At 38.9% G+C, this 22621-nt stretch overlaps 2 protein-coding genes across 2 annotated transcripts; one reads left to right on the top strand and one right to left on the bottom strand.

Annotated features, from left to right (window-relative positions):
* Nucleotides 1-58: 58 nt before the first annotated feature.
* Nucleotides 59-5324, top strand: LOC107185613 (protein phosphatase 1D). Its single transcript, XM_015573339.1, has 6 exons — nucleotides 59-587; nucleotides 985-1335; nucleotides 1417-1637; nucleotides 1715-1861; nucleotides 1974-3397; nucleotides 4064-5324. Exons 1-6 carry the CDS (start codon nucleotides 284-286, stop codon nucleotides 4407-4409), a joined length of 2793 nt encoding a protein of 930 aa, XP_015428825.1. The 5' UTR covers nucleotides 59-283; the 3' UTR covers nucleotides 4410-5324.
* Nucleotides 5325-11454: 6130 nt separating this feature from the next.
* Nucleotides 11455-22170, bottom strand: LOC107185579 (beta-1,4-glucuronyltransferase 1). The gene is made up of 5 exons (XM_015573292.1): nucleotides 21643-22170; nucleotides 19112-19489; nucleotides 14375-14710; nucleotides 12622-12864; nucleotides 11455-12193 (listed from the first exon to the last, which is right to left on the bottom strand). Exons 1-5 carry the CDS (start codon nucleotides 22018-22020, stop codon nucleotides 11996-11998), a joined length of 1533 nt encoding a protein of 510 aa, XP_015428778.1. The 5' UTR covers nucleotides 22021-22170; the 3' UTR covers nucleotides 11455-11995.
* Nucleotides 22171-22621: the final 451 nt, after the last annotated feature.

The following is a 22621-nucleotide window of genomic DNA, read 5'->3' as shown; positions in this document are numbered from 1 at the left end:
CCCTTCCCCCCCTTCGTCGGTGTTGCGCTGCGCGCAGTAACGTCATTGTGCCGTGTGTGGGGGCCATGATCCGTTCGAGTGTGTGTGCGTCCCTCAAGCTAAACGCGGACCTGCCCAGTAAATACGAGGCTTCCGTTCCCGCCGCGTACGTGTCGCGCGTTGCCATTGCGTAGTAGTAAACTAAGAGAGAACGCGAGACGAACGACTGCGGACTCTCCTTCGGTTGTGCCCGGTATCATCGTGCGTGTCCCGTATATCACCGGCGTGATCCCGCGGTCCAATCATGCCGTTGAGTATTGGGGTTAACCTAAGAGTGACCGGACACTGTAATCAGGGCGGTCGTAAGTACATGGAGGACATGTTCAGCGTGGCGTTTCAGCCGACACCGGACGACAAGGATCTCGAGTACGCGTTCTTCGGTATATTCGACGGGCACGGGGGCTGCGAGGCCGCTGCATACGCCAAGGAACACCTGATGAATGTGATCGTGAAGCAAAAGAACTTCTGGTCGGATCGCGACGAGGACGTGTTACGCGCGATCCGAGACGGATACGTGAACACGCACTACGCGATGTGGCGGGAGCTTGGTAAGCGCGACTAGCTCGTTCAGCAGGCCACTTCCTGTTCCGTTCTGTCCCTCGCGGATCCTTCCTCTCGATTCCACCTCGTTCTGAACCCTGTCCCGTACCTTACCCACGACGAAACACACCGTATCGATGCTTCCCTCGACAGTTTCTGTCATTGTCCCGCGTATTTCCCCCACCACCTCCGTACCTGATTAGGTTAGAATTTAGGTTATGTAATCCGAGCTAACCTGAAAGTTTGAATTCGGAGGAAAAAGTAGAGTTGAAAGAAAAGATTCTTTATTCTCTGGTATTTTATCGTAGAGGCGTTGCTTATGTAATCGAGAATGTTCAGAGAACGATTCCACGGGATTCGTCTCGATGGATCCATTGTATTTATGGGAATCTACTTTTGCAATAGACAAGTGGCCAAGAACTGCGTCCGGATTACCGTCTACCGCTGGGACCACTGCTAGCATAGCATTCGTTCGCAAGGGAAAGATTTATATGGGTCATGTCGGCGACTCTGCCATTATATTGGGGTATCAAGTGGATGGTGATCCACAGTGGAGAGCCAAGCCGTTGACCAAGGATCACAAGCCTGAAAGCGGGCCCGAAATGATGAGGATACGAGAATCTGGTGGTAAAGTAGTTAGTAAATCTGGTGTCCCAAGGGTGGTATGGAATAGACCTCGTATAGGACACAAGGGACCAGTTAGAAGATCAACCCACATAGATGAAATTCCGTTTCTTGCTGTTGCCAGGTCTTTAGGTAAGCTTTCGGTTGAGATATAGAAGAATTCTCAATTTTTCTGGATGTTGTTTATCGGTTAACATCCTCTTTGTTTTATAGGTGATCTGTGGAGTTACAATTCTGAGTTAAATACATTTGTTGTCTCTCCTGAGCCAGACGTTACAGTGGTTAAAATTGATGTTGAAACACACCGTTGCCTTATTTTTGGATCAGACGGATTATGGAATATGCTGACGCCGCAAGCTGCAGTGGCCATTGTTCAGGCTGCGGATAGACACAATGAGAAACATCTGATTGCTTCCCAACAAACTTGTAATGGGGTATGTTAAGACAAGTCTTAAAAGTTCTTAGATTCATTGTTTAAACATGTAATACGATCAGTGTTGTGTTTTAACAGCAATCCGATAATGTCCAACTGTGGATTAATCCTTCAAAAAGCCTAGTAGATAGAGCGTTAGAAAGGTGGTCGCTGAAGAGATTACGTGCAGACAACACAAGTGTTGTGACACTGATGTTAGATCCACCTGGACCATCTCGAAGTGAGGTATGTAACTTTCAATTATCTTTGTTCGTTATTTAAAGAAGGTGTTGGCGAAGTATCAACTGGAAAAAGTCGTCACATTTTTAATAATAAATAAATCTCGTTATTTTAAAAGGTTCTATTAAGTCAGAAAGAACGTGGTATGGCATACGACAATGTACATACACCTGCAACTGCACTTTGTGCCGAAAACATGGAGAAACCTACTTACAATCCAGTCTTTCCGACCGTAGCAAGACCTACTCCGGTGATAACTCACAACATCGATGTCCAAAGACCCGAATTCTACAACGTAATTGAGGAAAACAAAGAGGAACCAAGATCAGAGAAAGTCGTGCATGAAGAGAGTTTTCTAGAGAACCTTGACATAAGTCACCAGTCATCCGATGAGCTACTAATGCACACGAATATGCAGAACGCAGTTTCAGAAGAGAACGTTGGAACGACAGAAACAATATCCCACGAAATAATAGAAAAGAATTTCGATATAGATAATAACGAATTAGAAACAACTCCGCCGGAGAATATCGACAAACTTAACCAAGAACAGACAGATGCAGCAGAGAAACAATCAGACGCAGTTGATACCCCGTTTCAACAAGCTACTTCAACAGTACAGTCGCCTGAGGTAGCGACGAACGAAACCAATCAGGCTGACGTTTCGAATGTGATATACCAAAGTGCATTATCCGATGACTCCAAAAATGTATGTTCTCCAACTCACGTTGATAGTACCGCAGAGAAGAGCAACGGGATTGAATTCGAAAACGCAGCTACTAATGAGAACGAAGCAACGGGTAACGTCTTGAATGGATCGCGTCACAAACAGCAGACTTTGTTCGCCGCCTCAAGAACAGAAGACAGGAACGCGAGGCAAAGAAGGCACAGTTTGAGCGCGCATTCGCGAAACAGCCTGGCGGAGCCGGCCTCGTTAGAGACGAAAATGTACGCAAATTTGAGGTTCAAGTCGCGTAACGCTAAAGTGCCCGTGACAGGGAACACAGTGGACAAAGGTGTTACAAACTCGACGAGTAAAACGACCGATAGTGCTGTCGGTACTAAACGTAGACATAGTGCAATATCGCAAAGTGTAGTTAGTACGGTTGAAGAGGCATGCATGTTACAAGAACCTTGTATGAAGAGAAAAACGCGATCGGAGGACCGACCGAATCCCGTCGACGAAAACGATCCAGCGAACCAGACCACAAAGGATGCTACCGGTAGCCTAAGTTGGCCCACCACGGAGTCCAGTATTTCCCGTTCCCCTGGGAATGCTACCGCGATGCCTATTCAGGAGAGGCTCTCTCCGTTGAACACGTTCCAAAGGAACTTGGGGAAGAAAGTCACGCCGGTGAAGGCTATTCGAAGACCTTCTATCAAGGGTCTGTTGAAGCAACTGTGGGCAGCTAGTCTTGGCGCGAGGGAGTGGGACCAGGGAAGGAGTAATCGGCCGAACGGTTGCACCGAGAGGAGGATAAATCGAACAATGTCCATTATCGGTTCTTCTGATAGCACAACCGTACCGCAACGTTGGCTCAGGTACTTATCCGCCTAGAACAATGTCTCCGGCTGTATTTCCAAAAACCGGTCATGCCCGATTTGGCTGAAATTTTAGAAATACCTTCATTTTACATAAAACAACGTTTGCGAGAAGGATTTTTTGGCGACTCGGAAGTTAAGGCCAAAAATTTTCAGAAAAATGTTTACCCATTCCAGCGTCAGTCCCTGTAATTTTGAAAACTTCGATGTCTCGATTTGATTGAAAGTCTGAGAATAGCTACCTTTTAGATAAAAACAAAATTCGCGAGAAGGATTTCTTGTGATTCGAAAATGAAGACCCAGATTTTGCGAAAAAATTTTTTATTACTGTAATGTCACTCCCTGCGTTACCGATGCAATATTATACTTGGATCGGAGTAGCTTAGAGGACAGTTCGAGAAAAAAGATGTCATTATTATCTGAATAACTTTTTAATGAACAAAAAGTTGACTAAAACCTGTATAGTAAAATGTTTTTAAAAAAAATTTTAGGTCTTAACTTTCGAGTAGCCAGAAATCGTTTTCGCAAACATTGTTTTTATGTAAAATGAAGGTGCTTGCAATATTTCAGCCAAATCGGGCACGACCGATTTTCGGAAATTTGCGATTTTTCCACGGAATCGTATATTCGTTTACATGATCGATTTTATTATGCATGTAATTTCAGGTCAGACACCATTGCTGCTACACCTGTAAAAACATTACGGTCGCGTAACGTGGACATACACCAGTACAGTCTGGTGAAACAACAGAATCGACTCTCGTTGCCGAGTAAACTGAAGCAGTCCGGCAACAATGGATATCTACAGCCGAGTAAAGTACGATCGACCTCCTTGTCGTCCAGTATTAAACAAAGTAGTAGCAATACTGCGAACGGGACCTGCTCTACCATTAGTCCGACGAGTACAGGATGTAACGCCAGTTCCGGAATGGCGAAACGAGTAAAATCGCCGTATAATCCGAGCGCTAGGTCACTAAGCACGCGATCTCGCATTAAGCGCCTTGGGAAATGAGGTAGGATAACACGTGTTAAATATGTTGTTTCTGTACAGGGTATTATCTCTTACCCTTATTGTTTTTATTTGCCGCATATTGCTTTCTATCTCCGCGAAAGATACGCTAGTTATGATATTGTTTATTTTTCCCTTTCGTCTGTATTGTTTGCATTTTATCGCGAAACAAGCACAAAAACCTTTTTTTGTACCAACAAAATCGTCCAGACGTATCTGTGAAATCTGGGTTTGCATTTGGTGAATTAAATAAATGTTTTTCTCGTTAGGCTGTTTTAAGACAGTTTTCAATCACTAGTCGGGAAGTGTTCGATTTTAATGGTGTTAAGATATGTATATGAAAATATTATGCAGGGGCAACAGTTTGTTGTTGATACGATTGTGTTTTATAGCTTCCATGACACTCTACGGGTGTGAACAATCGATATTTTTCATATTTACAAACATTCACGTCCTGAATAGTGGTTAGCAATAATATCGACACCAATAAACATTGTATGTTGACTATATTAAAATGGTTTTCACGCACTTTAATGTTTTACTGTTGTCCGCAGCGTCTAAATTTTTCGGGACATAAACATGCCTGTGTTATTCAGGCATCGTAGTTACAGTTTTGATTTTTAAATCAGTGGTAGTAGAGTTAGAGTACAGTCGACCTGAATCAAAACTATTAATTGGAGCAAGTATTTATCATCGAATGCCAACTGTCACTTTCTTGAATGACGTCTGTTTGACAGAAACAGCTAAAGTTTAAAGACTTCCATTTTGTTTTATGCTTTCTAATGTTTAACTAGCTTATCGAAGTGTTAATCACGAAAAAAAAGAAAATTTACGAAAGTACATGAACATATGTATAAAAACATGTGATAATCAGAGAGGTAGGAAGGAAAAAGAGTGGCTGTATCTGAGAGAGAGATAAAGCGCATATGTATATTTGTAGAAATTTATCATTTTCCCAATGATTCCTCTAAGCGTTGCAGTTTTCTATGAGGAACTGACTTTTAAGGGAATTAAACGAGTCGTTAAGTGAAAAAATATATATGATAACTTGCTTACAGTAAGATTAAGAGTTGACATATTTAGTGTGTAGGTACGTAAAATCACTGATCTGCTTTGGCTCTGTACAGGGTGGCTATTGAAGGTTCATACAGAGTCATGAAATTTTTTATATGTAACTTTATACAAAGACAGCACAAAGTCCAAGTAGGTCCTTCGCTATATATACACATATATATACGACTTGGCAATAGCTGATCATAATTTACTATCATTGTAAGCATTTAATTAATCATTTAAACTATGGCAGAAGAATCTTGAATAGCGACCTCGCGGTACGAAGCAATAAAACGACTGTCTATTATGCGATACAAAGTTTAGATTTATATTTAGAACAATTTAAAGAATTCAATTAATCAAATTGAATAAATGACAAATTCGTCTGTTTATGGATGTACAATAAGTATTCGCTAAAAAAAAAAAAAAGAAAACGGTGATCAAAACGTTGAGGTTCGATAATCAGTGCGTAAGTTGTTAAGTAGGAATTCGCTTTACTTATTGATTTTTCTTATTTTTCTCTCCTATTTCGTTTTTTGTTTCCTTTAGTAAGACGAGTCTTGAACTTGTGGTATTACTTTAAGATAATTTAAAGTTCGCGAGTTAGCCCCGGCACTGTGGTGCGAAATGTACTTCAAGAGAGACAAATTTAGGCCGAATGTGTTTAGTTAAATGTGTACTAGAAATAATACGAATAATCAGACCGCGACAGTAAATTCACATTCACATATTTCAGTTTTTTTTTTTTTTCTTTTTATTTTGTGTTAATGTTTTTAGATATATACATACACAGATTCCAACTCGTGTGTTTTTGAATAGCTACAACAATGTTGCTGAGAGTTTCGACTATAAATTTTAAGGTTACGATTGGTTGATTTTAGAACTGCTTGAAAACAACATTGGCGGCGAAAGAATTTACTGTGACCGCGGGATTATTTGAAAATGTGGCGGGAACACGGCGAACTACAAAGGGCGTACATTTATATGAGTTTATCGATATTTTTACATTTTTACGTTTCATTGTAGACAGTGGCAGAAAAGAACGAATATATAAGTTATATCAAAGAGTAGAGAAAACAAAGTATAATAAAGAAATATCGAAACGTGCCTACATAGTTACCATTCAAATGTATATATATATATATATATGTATATGTATAAAGTGTATTCACATACCATGGACCAAGAAGATCAACACACCTTTTTCACTGTTGCAACACACAGAAGTAACCGAAGTGAATGTATTTAACTAATTTTAATAGGAAATCAGTGTTACGTGTCTTCATAGAGTAAATATATTACCGTATAAGTACATTTCTCATAAGAAACCTCTTCTTGGTGCATGCGATACAGGTAGCACTGTATATACATATAAATATATAAATATGTATGTAAATATATAAATATATATAGACGCGTATATATACATACATATGTGAGAGAGAAAACACGTATTCATCTTGAATGATCAATATACGTGTAAACTGTAGATTACTATGCTCATAGGAGATGAATTCGAAGGAAAGAAATCTTTGCTAGCGTTTATTTATATACACGAGGAAAATGTTATTATATTATAGAAGAGAGGACGGCTAGTAAAGAACGGAGAAGATATCTGCCTGGTTGCGCTTGTAGATTTAAATATTCGTTATTATAGGACGTGAAAGGAAACCAAGTATTTTCTGAGAGCCGACGGGAGAAATTAAATTTATCACGACACGGAAACCTATAGTGAGCGACAAAAAATTTATAGTGGTTTATCTCAGGTTAAGAATAGGTCGAAGGAGGCGAACTCGAACAAATGTGTGATCACGTTTCAAATCTGTATATTTTAATTAAATAAACTGAAATATACAAACGTTTTTAGTCATCATATCGTTAAGCCTTCCAAACTCCAAATTTCTATTATTGTTCGTGAATTTTTACTTCATTTCATTACACAGTACAGGTATGTTTCCCTGTGGCAGCTAGGTTTGAATGATTCTCAAGTTTTTATTGGAAACTTGTAAAACAGAGAAATGTTTTTAATTCGAGCAATGTTCAGGGAATAAATTTGGGCCCGTTGAGAAGTTATTTAAACGATTCTTATATTTCTATCCTGTTATTTGGAAAAATACAATTTTACATATGTACAGGGATAGAGTTTAGGTCAGATTCTTTCATGCGACTCCACAGTATAACTTACAGGCATTTGCACAATTATTAGCTCATATACAATACACCTTTGAAGGTACAAGATATTCCTCAATCTTTCTTTTAATAAAAAGAAACCTTATTTATACATTATATATAATTAATGTACACACTAAACGTTGATTTAATTTATACCAGTAATAGATACTTTCTTTTTGTTGTAACAATCACTTTTTCTTTTTGGTGAATATCTTCACAACAATGTGAATGTTAATGCAAAATATGATTGAATTGTTTATTTTAACGAGATTTTTAGTTATTGTATATTGTTACTTACGTTTGTTCAGGGATCATATAGAATATTCAAAGTTTATAAAAGTCCTCTGCATTGTTTATGAAATGATAATACTGAAACTTTTGGGGCCTAACATTTATTTATATTTCTATTTGCAAGAAGACTCGATGTATTTTCAGAATAGGGTAAAATTTTGCGTTTGATTCTATCGATAACGTTTTACTAATGAGGTAACAAACTGCCTAATTCAGTTACTGGGTCGAGATTACCATAAAGAGCCCAAGAATGCACAAGTATAATACAATTGCATTGTTTGCACAATACTCGTAATGACAAAAGAATCCTTATCATTAATCATTCGGTATTTACAATACATACGTGCATTACATTTTTATTTATTGTTTTCCTATAGTAGTTCAATAATCCTTTTGCAGTCTAGCACTTTGCCCGTATCGAAGTGCTCAGTCGAGAAACCTAAATTCAGTGGTAGAATTAAATTGATTGAAACCTATATATATATATAATAAGAGATTGAATGTAACAAGAGAAAGTTTCGCTATTTGAAAGACTCCTGTTTCATTTTTGTTTTACCATTATTATATATAAAAAGCGTATCATAGATAAGACCTGGTTTATACAGTAAACTTATTAAACAGGCCAGCCATAATAATAGATATGAATCTTAAGGTGTTATAAATCAGTGGAAAATATTTTATTGCAAAAATGAATTACAATGTTTCAGGTTATTTACAAGATGTAGATGACATATTATATATTTCACTCAAGATATCTCATGTACGCGGTCAAAGATTTCCTATTATTGTTAGTTCACAATGTAATTCATTCTTAACAATGTTTGATCTCCTCAGAGATTTATTGCACCTTGAGAGACATACGTATTATTATGATTAACTCTTCGTGACCGAGTTTGCATACTCGCTGGATCATCAGGCATACTGCTCTCAAATGCACATGCATACACATCAAGACAAAGACGATAAGGCACAGAATACACATTATTATTTACGAGTGATCATTACACACCGGTTGCACAGCCCCGAGAAATTAAAAGGGGGTGGCAAGACGACCAACAGGAACTTACACACTGTCAGAGGATTCCGCTTCAAGAGAAAAGAAATGTGATCCCAATACTACTCAATACTTTCACATATGAAAGTATATACCTTGTTCACTTAAAAATTCCATGCCAATTTATGTTTCAACATTTTTTCATTTGAAAGATTTCCTGAACTTAACGCAACATCACTGAACTGCATCTACGTTTAGATACTCTTTAATATCTACACTGTTGATCTCGAGACTGCGGAAGTCTAAGCAATTACTGACTTTTTATTGTCTAATTTACAAGAACTGGGAAACAAACAGAATTTGTTTATCCTATCGAAAGCTCGGCTAGGGGGTTGAAATGTAACAAATCTTATGAAACATTTCAGTATACTGAGCTTTAAATGCTTGTAGACGTCATAAATGCATATAGTCCGCAGTCTGTTAATCATTATCATAAAGTATATTCACCAAGGAATTATTATGTACTAGCGTTAAAGCAGAATTACAGAAGTTAACAATCAGTTTGTGCCCTAAGATTATCACACAAAACATGAGTCAGTAGTTCATTGTCACCGACCATTTATTAAGACAACCCTAACTGACTCCAGCAGTTCTTCAAGTCTTATTATTGCGAATAGTATATATACCTATAGCCTTTTAGATTATTCGGGGCGGTGATAAAAAAAATATTGTGAATGTATATGTACGGGGTATGTTACATTTTGTAAATCTGTGCATTGTACATGTCACACACGCACACACCATTGTGAACACTCGTAGAATGAAAACCAGTGTGTGGTTGCTTCTTTGAGAAAACTGAAAACTGATGCACACTGCGAGGACAGTTTTTGTAAATTAATGACTTGTTCAGTGCTACCCCAGAAGTAGCTAACATGATTTTTGGACATACAAGGGTACTCATAGCATTGTCGAATATGCATGTCCTTTAGTTATTTCACTCATCGACTGCCATAGTTTGTTCGATATTCATTCCTTTGACAGTTATATTAATTGGTATGCTGTTAATAGTAGAATCTGTCCATATCGAACACTCTATGACAGTGTATTTGCCCTAGCACGTCAAACTCACATTCAATACATAATTAATTCGTGTAAAATAGTATCAGTTATATTTATGTACTTACACTTAAAAGTGTATACGTATATATATATTTACATTTTTCATAAGTAGTTTAAGATGTTTAAAGACAAGTTCTCGAGTCTATCGTATGACACACAGAATTGCATAATAAACCCTTCGAATTAGTCCTACCCTCATTAGCAATGCTCGAACGTGTCTCACACATGATTCAATAATTACCGAGAGAACTGTATTAACACATAATGTACACTGTTACGAAATACCTTGTCTTGCTGTGATTTCATGGGAAACGACACAAAGTAATTACATTCTTTCGCTGTGAGATTTATCGCACAGCTTTCTTTTAATTCTGGCCGACTCCGACGCATGGCAAAACCTCTCTTTTTCTTTTTCTTTTACGATCATCGTGAGTGATTACTGTCAACTGGAAGCACCGATTCTCTTCGTATGAAATACAAGAAAATGTATAAAGAAATGCGTTAATCTTAGTCAGTTACACTAATTAAAGGGATCGCGTTAAATAACTAATGACTTGACCGTTCATTAATCGAAGATTCATAGGATAAGTGTCCCTAGTAAAACAGTTATCAAATGTTCCTCAGTCTTGGAGAGTAAAATGTTCCTTGAGTCGTCGATAGTCACTGTTCGATTTTTCATTCGTATTTGTCGAAGAAAGAACCTAAAGTATTGGGTAAATCGAGGGTGTACTTTGTGTATGACTTAACTTGACTTGACTTGACTGTGTGATGTCATGTTTCCCTTAAAAAAACATTACCTTTATGCTCAACGTACTCCTCAATACTTCTGTGTGCATTTGGTTTCTTATCATTGGAACCAAGAGAAATGATAAATGCATCAGGTTGAAGCAAACTCAAAAGGAATAGTCACTGAAGTTATGCTTCTTGGGGAGAAAAAAAGTATACGGCAGTGAGGTAAGTAATACATCTGGATAAGTATCAGATTCTGTCTTGCGACGAGGAGATAAAATTCACTGATATTAGAATTTTAAAAAATGTTCTGCTCGCAGTAATTGGGGGGGCCAAATTGAATCAGTAATTTGTAGTCACTGCTTGTAGTAATAATGAACTATTCGGTAAAAATTCTACAGGGATGAATCTACGACATTCCTTTCATTCCTGACATCCATTCACTCGATTCCTTGATACCTTGAGCAGTGCACCATGTTTTGCTACAGTAGATCTCTATCCTCATTCAGAAATTAAAAAAACATCGTATGGAATGAGATGAAATGCACAAGATCATCGAAAACCACCAAAACCTTCTAGACGTACAGGTATACACGAGGCACCATTTTAACCACTAATATGTACAACCGTATTCCTTAATGTACTTGGGTGAAAAATATGTATAAGATTCATTTCGTAGAGGGGTGGGGGAGGGGGAGAACATCACGAAGAATAATCTCTACATGCTCACACACCACCGAAACAAGTCTCTCTGTGCACCAGTCAGGTTCCATCGCTGTTTCACTCTGTCTTTATGCTGCCATCACACTTTTGTACTGTGAAGAATAAGTCAGTGATAAGAAACGAAGGGGGTGGCTGTTGTGTAACTGCAGGAACTAACAATTAGAGCTTGGAGGATCTTCCTCGTAATAGACAAACCAAGCAAATGTATCTGTGTGTGTATGTGTGTATACTTTCAGTACCATTTGACTGGCATCATCTATATGGGAGGCAACGTCTATGAATCACAATGGACACTCTTCTGGTTCTCCTTGGCTCTCTGAAAGCTCGATAAACGCACGTGAACACCGTCTTTGAGGGCGTGCGTGACCAGAAGAACCTGGCTAGTGGTTCCATTTATCTCTCGCCTCGCCCGGAACATTCCGTGGCGAAACGTCTGGGATGGTCTCAGGTGGTGCCGTTTCACCGGAGGACACCTGTGGAGCACACGTCGTGCCCGGATCTCCACGGGCTACACGGCGCAGCCCTTCCGCGTTCCGTAAAGGATCTTCAGTTCCGGCACGATTATCTTCTTGATTAACGCATTCGTCTTCGCCGTGAGCATTTCCCGATGTGGGTCCTTCTTGAAGATCTTGATGCCCGGACGATGGACCAGGAACGAGTTGTCCAGGATTAGGAAATCGTAGTCGAGAACGCACAGCGCGTAACCCTGAATCAGAACGGGTTTAAAGAGATGAATGATGACCGTCTGGAAGTGACTTATTGCGGGGAATGTGTTTTGTAGGGCTTGGAGGCAGTAGTTGAAATGTAGTTGATGTATGAAGCAATTTCTGGGAGTTAACCTATTGCACTTCTAGTTATTTATATGTAGTACTTATGAACTTGCTAAAGGAATTCCTAAAGCAACTTTTTTGTACAATTGTTATTACGGAATTCAATATTAATAGGTTATGAGTCAGAATTTACACCAGGTTTTAGAATGGGATGTCTGACAGTATTTGTGCAATTTGAAAATAGGAATCAGATGTTAGTCCTGTCGGATGCTTTGGTTAGGTTATGATAGGTTAACTCTGTTTGGAAAGGGTCAAAGAATCATGGCGAATAGGAAGATTACGGTGTAAGGCACTTGGTCCAGACCTGTGTCATTTTGTCGCTTTTCCCTTCCCAGCTAAGTCTTTCGTCGTACAATGGGTCGTTATTGGTCCCGATGAAAATCGGCTCCCAATGGACGAAACTGCCCGTCCTCTTGCCAACGTGGAACACATGGAGGCCCTCGGTTTCGGGCGCCTCTTGCCATTCTTTGCTACGGGGTACGTTATGGCAGCCAGAGCACAACTTTTTGTGAAAAGGAATGGCCGTGCCAGACTTCAACATTTGCACCTGAAGAAGAAACAGAGTTGTGTTAGAAAAAGCATCCCAGTGACGTTTTGACTGTGAGAAGGGAACTTCAGCAACTTGAAAATTCTAATTTTTGGAAACATTGCAGGTTTGTAGGCAACCTCAACAATAGTATCAGGTACTTTTCTATTTCCTGGTATATCTTGAAAACTATAGTAGATGTAAAGAAATTGTTGAAATGAAAATTGAATGGCTTTTTATGTTCTATAAAACTATGTAATTAGATTGTTAAGAATGTGTGGGTTAAATAAATAAACAAATAAGTAAATTTTTTTAACAATATCATTGCACTGTTTTATGAAACAAAAAGTTATTAAATTTTCATTTCAACAATTTCTTTACATCTACTAATAGTTTTCAAGATATACCGAAAAATATGAAAACCCACACTAACCTTTAGAGGATGTTTTCACCCTAAAAAGAAAAATTGCCTTATACTTCTATCGAGGTCTCCTACAAAGTTTAAAAAAATGTCGGAATGTTTGGGTGACCGAAGTTCCTTTGTCGGTCCCCGAACAAAATTGGCGAACGTGTATCGCTATAATGAAATATAATTACATCCTCCGAGGGGTCAGAAACAGAAATGAAACTGAATGGTAGCGGAACAACGACAGAATTGAATTTAGTATTTTATAGAAGTGCGGCCAGTGGCGAGCCACGCATTCCGGCGACGCTGCTAATTTTATACATCAAGGTCCACGGTCAAAGGAAGCGCCATTGATTAAACGACCCCCGCACTTGTGCCATTTAACGCATTGTCGGACACTCTACGGTCATTATATTACTCCTTTCCGCGCGTTTAATTACCGTCAAGTGCATTTCATTCAAATGTCAAACGTAAATGGACCCTCTCTCTCTCTTGTCACTTTTCTTCTTCTATTATGGAATCTGAATGTGGACTTCTCTGACAGGAATCTATGTGACACTTGTGAAACCTGTTCTTAATTGTAATCCAATGAACTATGAATATTCCAACTATAGACAGCTTTCAAGCTGGTTTGTCAAAGGACTCATTACATTCACTATTTTCTTAAGTGAAGAGATAAAGCAAGGTTTCAGTAAGAATGCTCAGTAGAAGGTTCAAATAGAATATGTGTTCCATGACACGACTACTACTAAAAACATAATAATACAAATGAATGGTACATTATTATTGCCCTATTATTATTTTTCCAAACTATTTGGTACTATATGAGAAGCCACTTTTACATTAGACAATGATCTTAATCTCAGGAATCTTATCCTGAATGCTCCACAGATATCAGAGTCAAATCTGCAGTAGAAACAGATAAGAAGGTTCAAATAGTGAAAAGTAATGATAAAAATTAATGGCACACTACTACTGCCCTATTATTTTTCCAAACTATTTTGTACTATATGAAAAGCCACTTTTACATCAGACAATGATCCCTATCTCAAGAGTCTTAACCTAGCACCTCACAGACATCAGAGACAAATTGACCCGAGTCTGTCAAACCAGATCAAGACTCACCAGATGCGTTTTATTGTTTGGTGGCTGACTCTTCTCGTCTATCTCGAAGATAGACAGTACAAAAACTTTCGGATTAGGCGTGTTAAGGGCCGGCTGGTCTCGCTTTCTGATCATCTCGAGGAACTTGGTTGGCAAGTCCGGATTCGGATAGAGCTCAATATCGCTGGCGAACACGTAGAACGTCGGGGCAGACTCGCGTGCTATGTTACGGCCAACGTTCACGGGATATAGCAGCTTCTTCTCGTTTTTATACATCTTTGAAAGCGTGACGTTCACCCACGGTGGCCCCAGCGTGCAGTTGTACGTGTCAGCCAGAACTTTCTCGGTTGGGGGCACCTATTTTAAACAGACATCAGATAAGCCTTAGGTTAGGAACACCAGACACTGTTTAACATTTCAGAAGATATGCGAAACACTCCTACGTAAACTGTTTAAGAATTTCCTGTCGGGCCAATTCACAGTACTTACACAGTGGTCCAAAATCAATATTGAGCAGCTTGTATGCTTGTTTAGCTCAAGCAATCAAAAATTTTTGATGTTATAAAGTTTGTTCAAGTAGAAGTGGATAAATTAACAAATTTTTAGCAATTTTAAGGATTCTCTTCAGGGATCATCAACAGTGGTCTCAACATCTTTATGAAAGTCTGAATTTTTAGGGAATCTTTCTTTTTTTTTTCATTTTTGACTGAGAAATTGATAATAAGGTTTCAGGTTTTTTGAGCTCTCTTTTTCATGGTTGATAATAAGTTGATATCAGTTTTTTGGAATAGCAATAGAATAACTTTGTTTTTGACCATTTGGGTTGCTAAATTTTTATTCTGGGTCAACGTGTGCATTGTGCTTATTTTATGGAAGAATAAAAAATTCTTTTCTTATGTACAAGCATCCACAATTTAATTATATAGTATTAATTCTTCTCTCTTATATTAATAATACTGCATCTATCAAGTATTTCAATACTGAATTGTTCAACTGGAACTAGTTACATAATAATCTGTAACGCTTCTCTTTTAGACTAATTATAATGCAACCTCTTAAATGTCTCAATAGATGCAGCAGATGAACTGAAATTGAAACGTATTGACTTGTTACTGCACACAGCAAAGTGAAATGATCGTGTCTGCCAATGATTTACTATCGTACAGTTTAAGAAACATATTACCATAGAGGAATCGCTTCCTGTGACTATAATTTTCTATTGCGAAACTCTGACATTAACAGGATCTGTATGTACACAGACAATTTGCAACTGGTAAAGCAAACGCAGTAATTTTTTATCCTGTGAATTACATACACGAAGATACCACGCGATTTCCAGGTGGTGATTCCTCAGTTAAAAGGTGAGATTATGTATGTAGAACAGAAATGAATAAGTGGGTAATATCACTATCAGCTGTTAACTAGTTCCCGCGTGTCTGATTAATACTTTCCCCGGCCTCTCGTTTTGATCCACTTTTGCGGACTGTTGTATTGTGTTTCTGTCTGGTCATTTGATGTGGGCGCGATAGTCGGACTTTCCTTTGCGAACTGTTTTCCAGGGGCCGCTTGACTGAACACTTTTTGCATCTGATTAACATCCCAACGCTAACTGTGCTGGACAACATCTTCTTTGTGACTTGGTTTAACAAATGAAAGATGACCATTAATGAATACAATTTTCATTCAAATAGCAGTCTATTCTGTTTCAGAACAAAATTGTGGTCAGGATTCTTTCATTTTCAGAGATTTAAAAACCTAGAAACTAGACTTTAGAAGTTAAATTGCCCACGGGACGATGTCAGCTCTTTCAGCCAGGTTCATAAAAGTTAGAGAATTTCGTTTAGGTCAGAAGTAAAATCTCAGAACTGGAGCAGCCACTATTGGGAAATCTTTTTTGAATAGAAAAATTGACAATCGTTTATATCGAAGAGGTGAAAACAGACTTTAAAATTGGAGGTTGAGAACATATTTTTTTAGAATACCCCAACAACAGTGTACAGGAAAACCTTTTTTTTAAATTGTGTGTTTTTTAATGGGGAATTAAATGATATGTATATTCTTTTTCTAAATTATTTGTTGAAATAATATATACAAATTATGAGTTTTATTGATAATTCTTCTTGCTAAATGTTAACTGATTTCCAAAAAAACTTGTGTGAGTGAATTACGAATCGGAATTTCTTTTATTCAGAATCGTCCGTATTGAAGGGGTAAAAACAGCCTTAAAGTTGGGGGTTCAAAACATATCTTTTGAAATATCTCAGAAACCAGAGGGCCCAGCAAAAAACATTCTGTTCTAAATTGTGCATTTCTGAATGACGAATTAAATCATATAAAAAATTGGTTAAAAATCATTTGTTTAAACAATAAATATGAAGTTGGAATTATTTTTGGTCAATTTTCCTGCTAAATACTGACAACTTTAAACAGGGGACATGACATTATGTGTGGACCAAAACAGAGGATGTGTTTTTGAAATTTTCTGTTTCGTTTTTTACCATATAACAATAATTGATGGTTGCACAGTTTTCTGTCAGTTTGAAACTGAGTACAGCAAGTGATTTTCAGTGACTTCGTTCTAAAACTTCAGTTCCAGCAATTCTTCTGTTCCGTGAAGTGTGGAAGTGTTCAATTAGCATCGCCAGTAGTTGGTTACTCCCGGGTTCTCCACGGTACGCGCGTGTCCCTCGTGCGTGACGCGAGGAGCATTATCTTCGCGAGTAATTTCCGACAATCTTTCCAAAGGCTGTGTCCCAGGGAATTGTCCGTTTCCTTGGGAAGAAATGTCCACACCGCGGAAAAATAAAACCCGCAAGAAATATCTCCTTGGCGCGCGACTGTCAACCGTGAAGAACCTGGCGACACGAACAAGCTTTCTTGTTCCTGAATGGTGAACACTGGTTTTGCATATTGCAGATGAAGTGTTCCAGACTTCATATTTTCTCACTTTCAACACGCTATTCATCGTACTCTCGCTGTACATTACAATTCTAGCTGGTAGAGTGACACGCTCAATTATATCATCACTGGACAATTTGATGTACTGATCACGTTAATTGACGAAATCTCCACTTTGCGTAATGTAATTTTATTGAATAAAAGAAGTAACTGGAATTAGGATTTGACCGTTTAGATTTGATTTTAACCGTTGGAATTTAACCTTGACTGTTGAGATATGAATTTGATCGTTGGAATTTGAATCTGACCGTTGAAATTTAAATTTGACCGTTGAAGATTTGAATTTGACCGTTGAGATTTGAATTTGACCGCTGGAATTTAATCTTCGCTGTTAAGATATGAATTTGACCGTTGAAATTTAAATTTGACCGTTGAAGATTTGAATTTGAACGTTGAGATTTGAATTTAACCGCTGGAATTTAAATTTGACCGTTGAAGATTTGAATTTGACCGTTGAAATTTAAATTTGACCGTTGAAGATTTGAATTTAATAGTTGAGATTTGAATTTAACCGCTGAAATTTAAATCTGACCGTTGAAGATTTGAATTTGACCGTTGAGATTTAAATTTGACCGCTGGAATTTAAATTTGACCGTTGGAATTTAATCTTGGCTGTTAAGATATGAATTTGATCGTTGGAATTTGAAGTTGACCGTTGAAATTTAAATTCGATCGTTGAAGATTTGAATTTGACCGTTGCAGATTTGAATTTGATCATTGAAATTTGAATGTGAACGTTTGAATCTGAATTCTGGCGCTGTATATTCGCGTTTAATTGGTAGAATTGTGTTCCAAAGTGAGTTCTCGTTCAATTTGAAGATCGTTTTGAACGACATATGTTACTACATGCTCTACATTCTAGACAGTATCGGAATGATACGAAAAGAAGTAGAGATCAGATTACTCCACGAATATTTTCAGGCGATTAAAGTGATTAATATCAGTTTCCGAAGAATTTCTGTCATTGTGTAGTCTTCAATGTAGCTAGAGGACCCATCATGCCAATTTATCTACAGTGTAGGTGAGGTCCTACACTCACTGACTTCAGAACTCCAAGCTCTATTACTATGCAAAACCTAATTAAAAAGTCAACGTTACACCTGGGGACCTCTCCTTGTCAGTGCCGAGAAACTTTCGAACACTCATCGATGATTTACGGTATTTCCAGAATTAACTAGTTATTCTATTAGTTCTTCTACTAAGTTCTAATTTAAAGTTACTCTATTAGTTCATCTATTAAAATACTATTTCAAAGTCATTTAATTAGTCCATAGTTAATTAATATTAGTGATGAGTAAGGATAAGTCTGACTACAGGGTAGTACAAAAAAAGATTTCATAACTTCTAGGGTGAATAGTACTCGCCAAACGATAAAAAAATTCCTACATTTCTCCAAGCATTTGTCAAAAAATGAATATTTTTCGAATTTATAAACAATTTTTTATTTCGATATATTTCAGATAACCCTCTGTTAACTAGGAAAAGAAGAAACGACAAGGTAATTGTTTATAACTTCGTAAATATTAGATTTTCGACCTACATCTATTAGGGTCTATTATTTAATAAATAATTAGCACTTTTTTCCATCATTTGGCGAGTACAATCTACCTAAAAAGTTATGGACCCTTTTGTTTGTATCACCCTGTATATCGTACATCCTGGATCCTCTTGTGGTCCACTCGATCAGCAGCTCATTTCGGAATTCAATGACTCAGACAGGTTTCAACGAATCGAGGGAATGCAAAGGGGAAGGGAATGTGTACGACGAGACAGAGGACTATGTGGTTATTATATATTTACCACTTTTGGCACGTGTTTGCTGCTGAAGAATACGTGGAAGGTGACCAGCTGGGAGACCAGGGGGCTGCCACAGTTTCTCGAGTACTTGATGGCGTCGAGAGTCGCCGGGAAGTCTGTGCCAGGAGCGTGCATCGCGATCGATATCGGCGCCCTCCATCGTTCCAGCAACGGCTCCAGATTGTCCAGGAACGTGTAATCCGCGTGCGTGGTGTACGTCACGCTCTCCCAGCATCTCAACGCGATGCTCATCGGCACGTAATTGTAGAGGACCCAGTAATCGCCCCGTTGCGCCCGCCGCGGCTCCAGCGACTTCTCGTTGCAGGGCACCGCCTCCTTCAGGCTCATCGTCGGACGGATGATCGGCTCGCCCTTCTTCACCTTAACGAGCAGAAGGCAACGGTTAATCAGGATTTCAATTGGACCGTTGAAACCTAAATTTCATTGTTGGAATTTCAATTGACCGTTGAGATTTGAATTTGAACGTTGAAAATTTGTATTTGAACGTTGAAAATTTGTATTTGACCGTTGAAGATTTGAATTTGACAGTTGAAGATTTGAATTTGACCGTTGAAGATTCGAATTTGACCGTTGAAGATTTGAATTTGACCGTTGAAGATTTGAATTTGACCGTTGAAGATTTGAATTTGACCGTTGAAAATTTGTATTTGACCGTTGAAGATTTGAATTTGACAGTTGAAGATTTGAATTTGACCGTTGAAGATTCGAATTTGACCGTTGAAGATTCGAATTTGACCGTTGAAGATTTGAATTTGACCGTTGAAAATTTGTATTTGAACGTTGAAGGTTTGAATTTGATCGTTGAAGGTTTGAATTTGACCGTTGAAGATTTGAATTTGACCGTTGAAGGTTTGAATTTGACCGTTGAAGGTTTGAATTTGACCGTTGAAGGTTTGAATTTGACCGTTGAAGATTTCAATTTGACCGTTGAAGATTTGAATTTAACCGTTGCAGATTTGAATTTGACCGTTGCAGATTTGAATTTGAACATTGAAAATTTGTATTTGAACGTTGAAAATTTGTATTTGAACGTTGAAAATTTGTATTTGAACGTTGAAGGTTTGAATTTGACCGTTGAAGATTTGAATTTGACCGTTGAAGATTTCAATTTGACCATTGAAGATTTGAATTTGACCGTTGAAGATTTCAATTTGATCGTTGAAAATTTGAATGTGACCGTTAAAATTTAAATTCTAGCACTGTAAATTCGTGTTCCAAATAAGTTCTCGTTGAATTTGAATATCACTTTGAGCAACATACGTTATTACACGCTCTAGACAGTATCGGAATGATACGAAACTTTGTTCGTAACTTGTTTGGAAATTTGCAAGACTATTGAACTACAGACACTATAGGGGTAAAAGCGTTCGCATGAATTTTGCACGGAGCTTGAGAGATAGAAAGGGGGAGGGGGCAGCGGTACACGGATGCTTCGTGTCTGAAATATTAAGCTCCGGGGGAACTGAACTTGCTGCACGGTTTTAGTTTGACGCGATGTAATTTTTCGAAGGTAGAAAAGACTCGGTAATGGCACACTGGCTGCGTCTGCTGGTCTTGAATTTTTCAGGCAGTAGTATATGTATACTTAGCCCGGCCATTGATGCTCCCGCGGGCATAGCAAAATTTATTTTAATTTCTATGGAAAACTGGTGAATTTTTTATTCATTATTAGGGATACCGAAGACTTTAAGGATTTAAGAATGGTTCAACGTACTTCTTCCGTGAATATTTCTAGGGGATCAATAGTACTTTCTTGGTATTTGAAACCCTACGTTTAATTACTTGAAACACTATGAATATACTTTTTGATCTATGATTTTAGTCATCGGAATTTCGATTTGACCGTTTAAATTTGAATTCTGACCGTTGGAAGCTAAATTCTTACCGTTGGAAGTTCAATTCTGACTGCTAAAATGTGAATATCGATCGTTGAAATTTGTATTATGAACATTAAAATTTGTATTCCGATCGTTGAAATTTGTATTATGGCCGTTGAAAGTTAAATTCTAACTGTTGAAATTGAAATTCTAACCGTTGAAATTTGAATTCCGATAATTGAAATTTGTATCACAAAATATATTTGGTTCCTCGAAATACGAAATCCAGTTTTCCGAATATACACTCAATTATCAGAATTACGTCCTCTCCAGAAACCTCAATTCGACAAGATCACCATAGTTCCCAAAACCCCATAAAATCCAACCTTAATCCAAACATAACAAGAAGACGCCAATGGTGGCTCAAGACCGTACATACTACCCCAATAACATCCCGGAATATAAAACCATCTCATAGGTCAACTGGTGAAGGAGCATATCCTCAAATTCCCATTCCACACACACGTCCACAGTTTCTGAAACATTCAATGTGTGGTATCCACAGGCCGCGCCCAGCCACACACTAGCTAAAGCCAAGCACACTGGGGCGCCAATAAATCGTGGCCTCGGGCAAAAGTCACCAAGTACCCGCACACCCACAGCCCAGCAAAAAAGAAGCGTTGCAAGCCAGCTTACCGTCTGATTGTGTGGATGATCGTTCTTGTCAACAGCCCCGGCGGCCTTGGCCTCGTTCAGCGTCGGCCTCGTGGTTAGGTGCCTCGCCCTGGCCACCGATCCGGTCGTGTTCCCGCCACGTAGACCCTTGACGACGGCATCTTTGACCGCTGGCAAAGACGACGATGTGGCGGCGCCGCCCTTTTGGGTGCCGTTCACGAGCTCCAAGGCGCCGCCGAACGTCTCGGACTGCAACGGCGCCGCCCAATTAGTCGGCGGTTCCTCGATCCAGGGCCCGGAGGAGCCGAAGTGGGCGCCCACATAGAGCAACACGCATACGTTGATCACCACCGACACTCGTAGCGCCCAATTTCGACGCAGTATACTGAATATGCTCATTCTCCAGCCTCCTCCAGGTCCACGATCCCCAGCTACCACACCACGACGTCCGTCCTCCTGGTGTTCCCCTGATAAACAACAACACACCTTGTCGGCAGCATCCACCCCTACGGGGGGGCCCGTGCTGATCCGCGATCAGGATCTGAGCATGGCTGACTCCGACGATCGCCGATCCTCCTAGCACTTCCTTCAACCACCTGGAACATAAAAAGAGACCTGGGGGTTAGATCGAGGCGCTGAGTACTTCCCCACCTCCATGTGGCCCGGACCTAAAAAAGTTGGGCCGGTTGGAAAGTCGGGGGAAATATCATCCTTGGGTCTTTACGAAGGCCAGGCACTAAATCGCCAGGCTCGCGGCTTCGGAGGGGGATACCGACATTCCCCTTCCCCGGGTGACAATGTGCTACTAATCACTAATCACTAGATCGAGGCAACTTGGGTCTGTCGATAATATTCTATTTGTGAATTTTTTAACCCTCCAGGGAAGAAGGTTTTTAATATTTCTAGGGACAACGGTGCTCGGGTCCGTTTGGTCCATTATACAGTAAATCTTCGATTAGTGTTCGAAGGCTCCTCTGAGTGTTCAGACGTCATTCATCAT

Source organism: Dufourea novaeangliae, unplaced genomic scaffold (assembly GCF_001272555.1).
Source record: "Dufourea novaeangliae isolate 0120121106 unplaced genomic scaffold, ASM127255v1 scaffold48, whole genome shotgun sequence".
Classification (NCBI taxonomy): Eukaryota; Metazoa; Arthropoda; class Insecta; order Hymenoptera; family Halictidae; genus Dufourea; species Dufourea novaeangliae.
The sequence above is the reverse complement of the archived record's forward strand: the minus strand, read 5'-3'. Positions and strand labels throughout refer to the sequence as shown.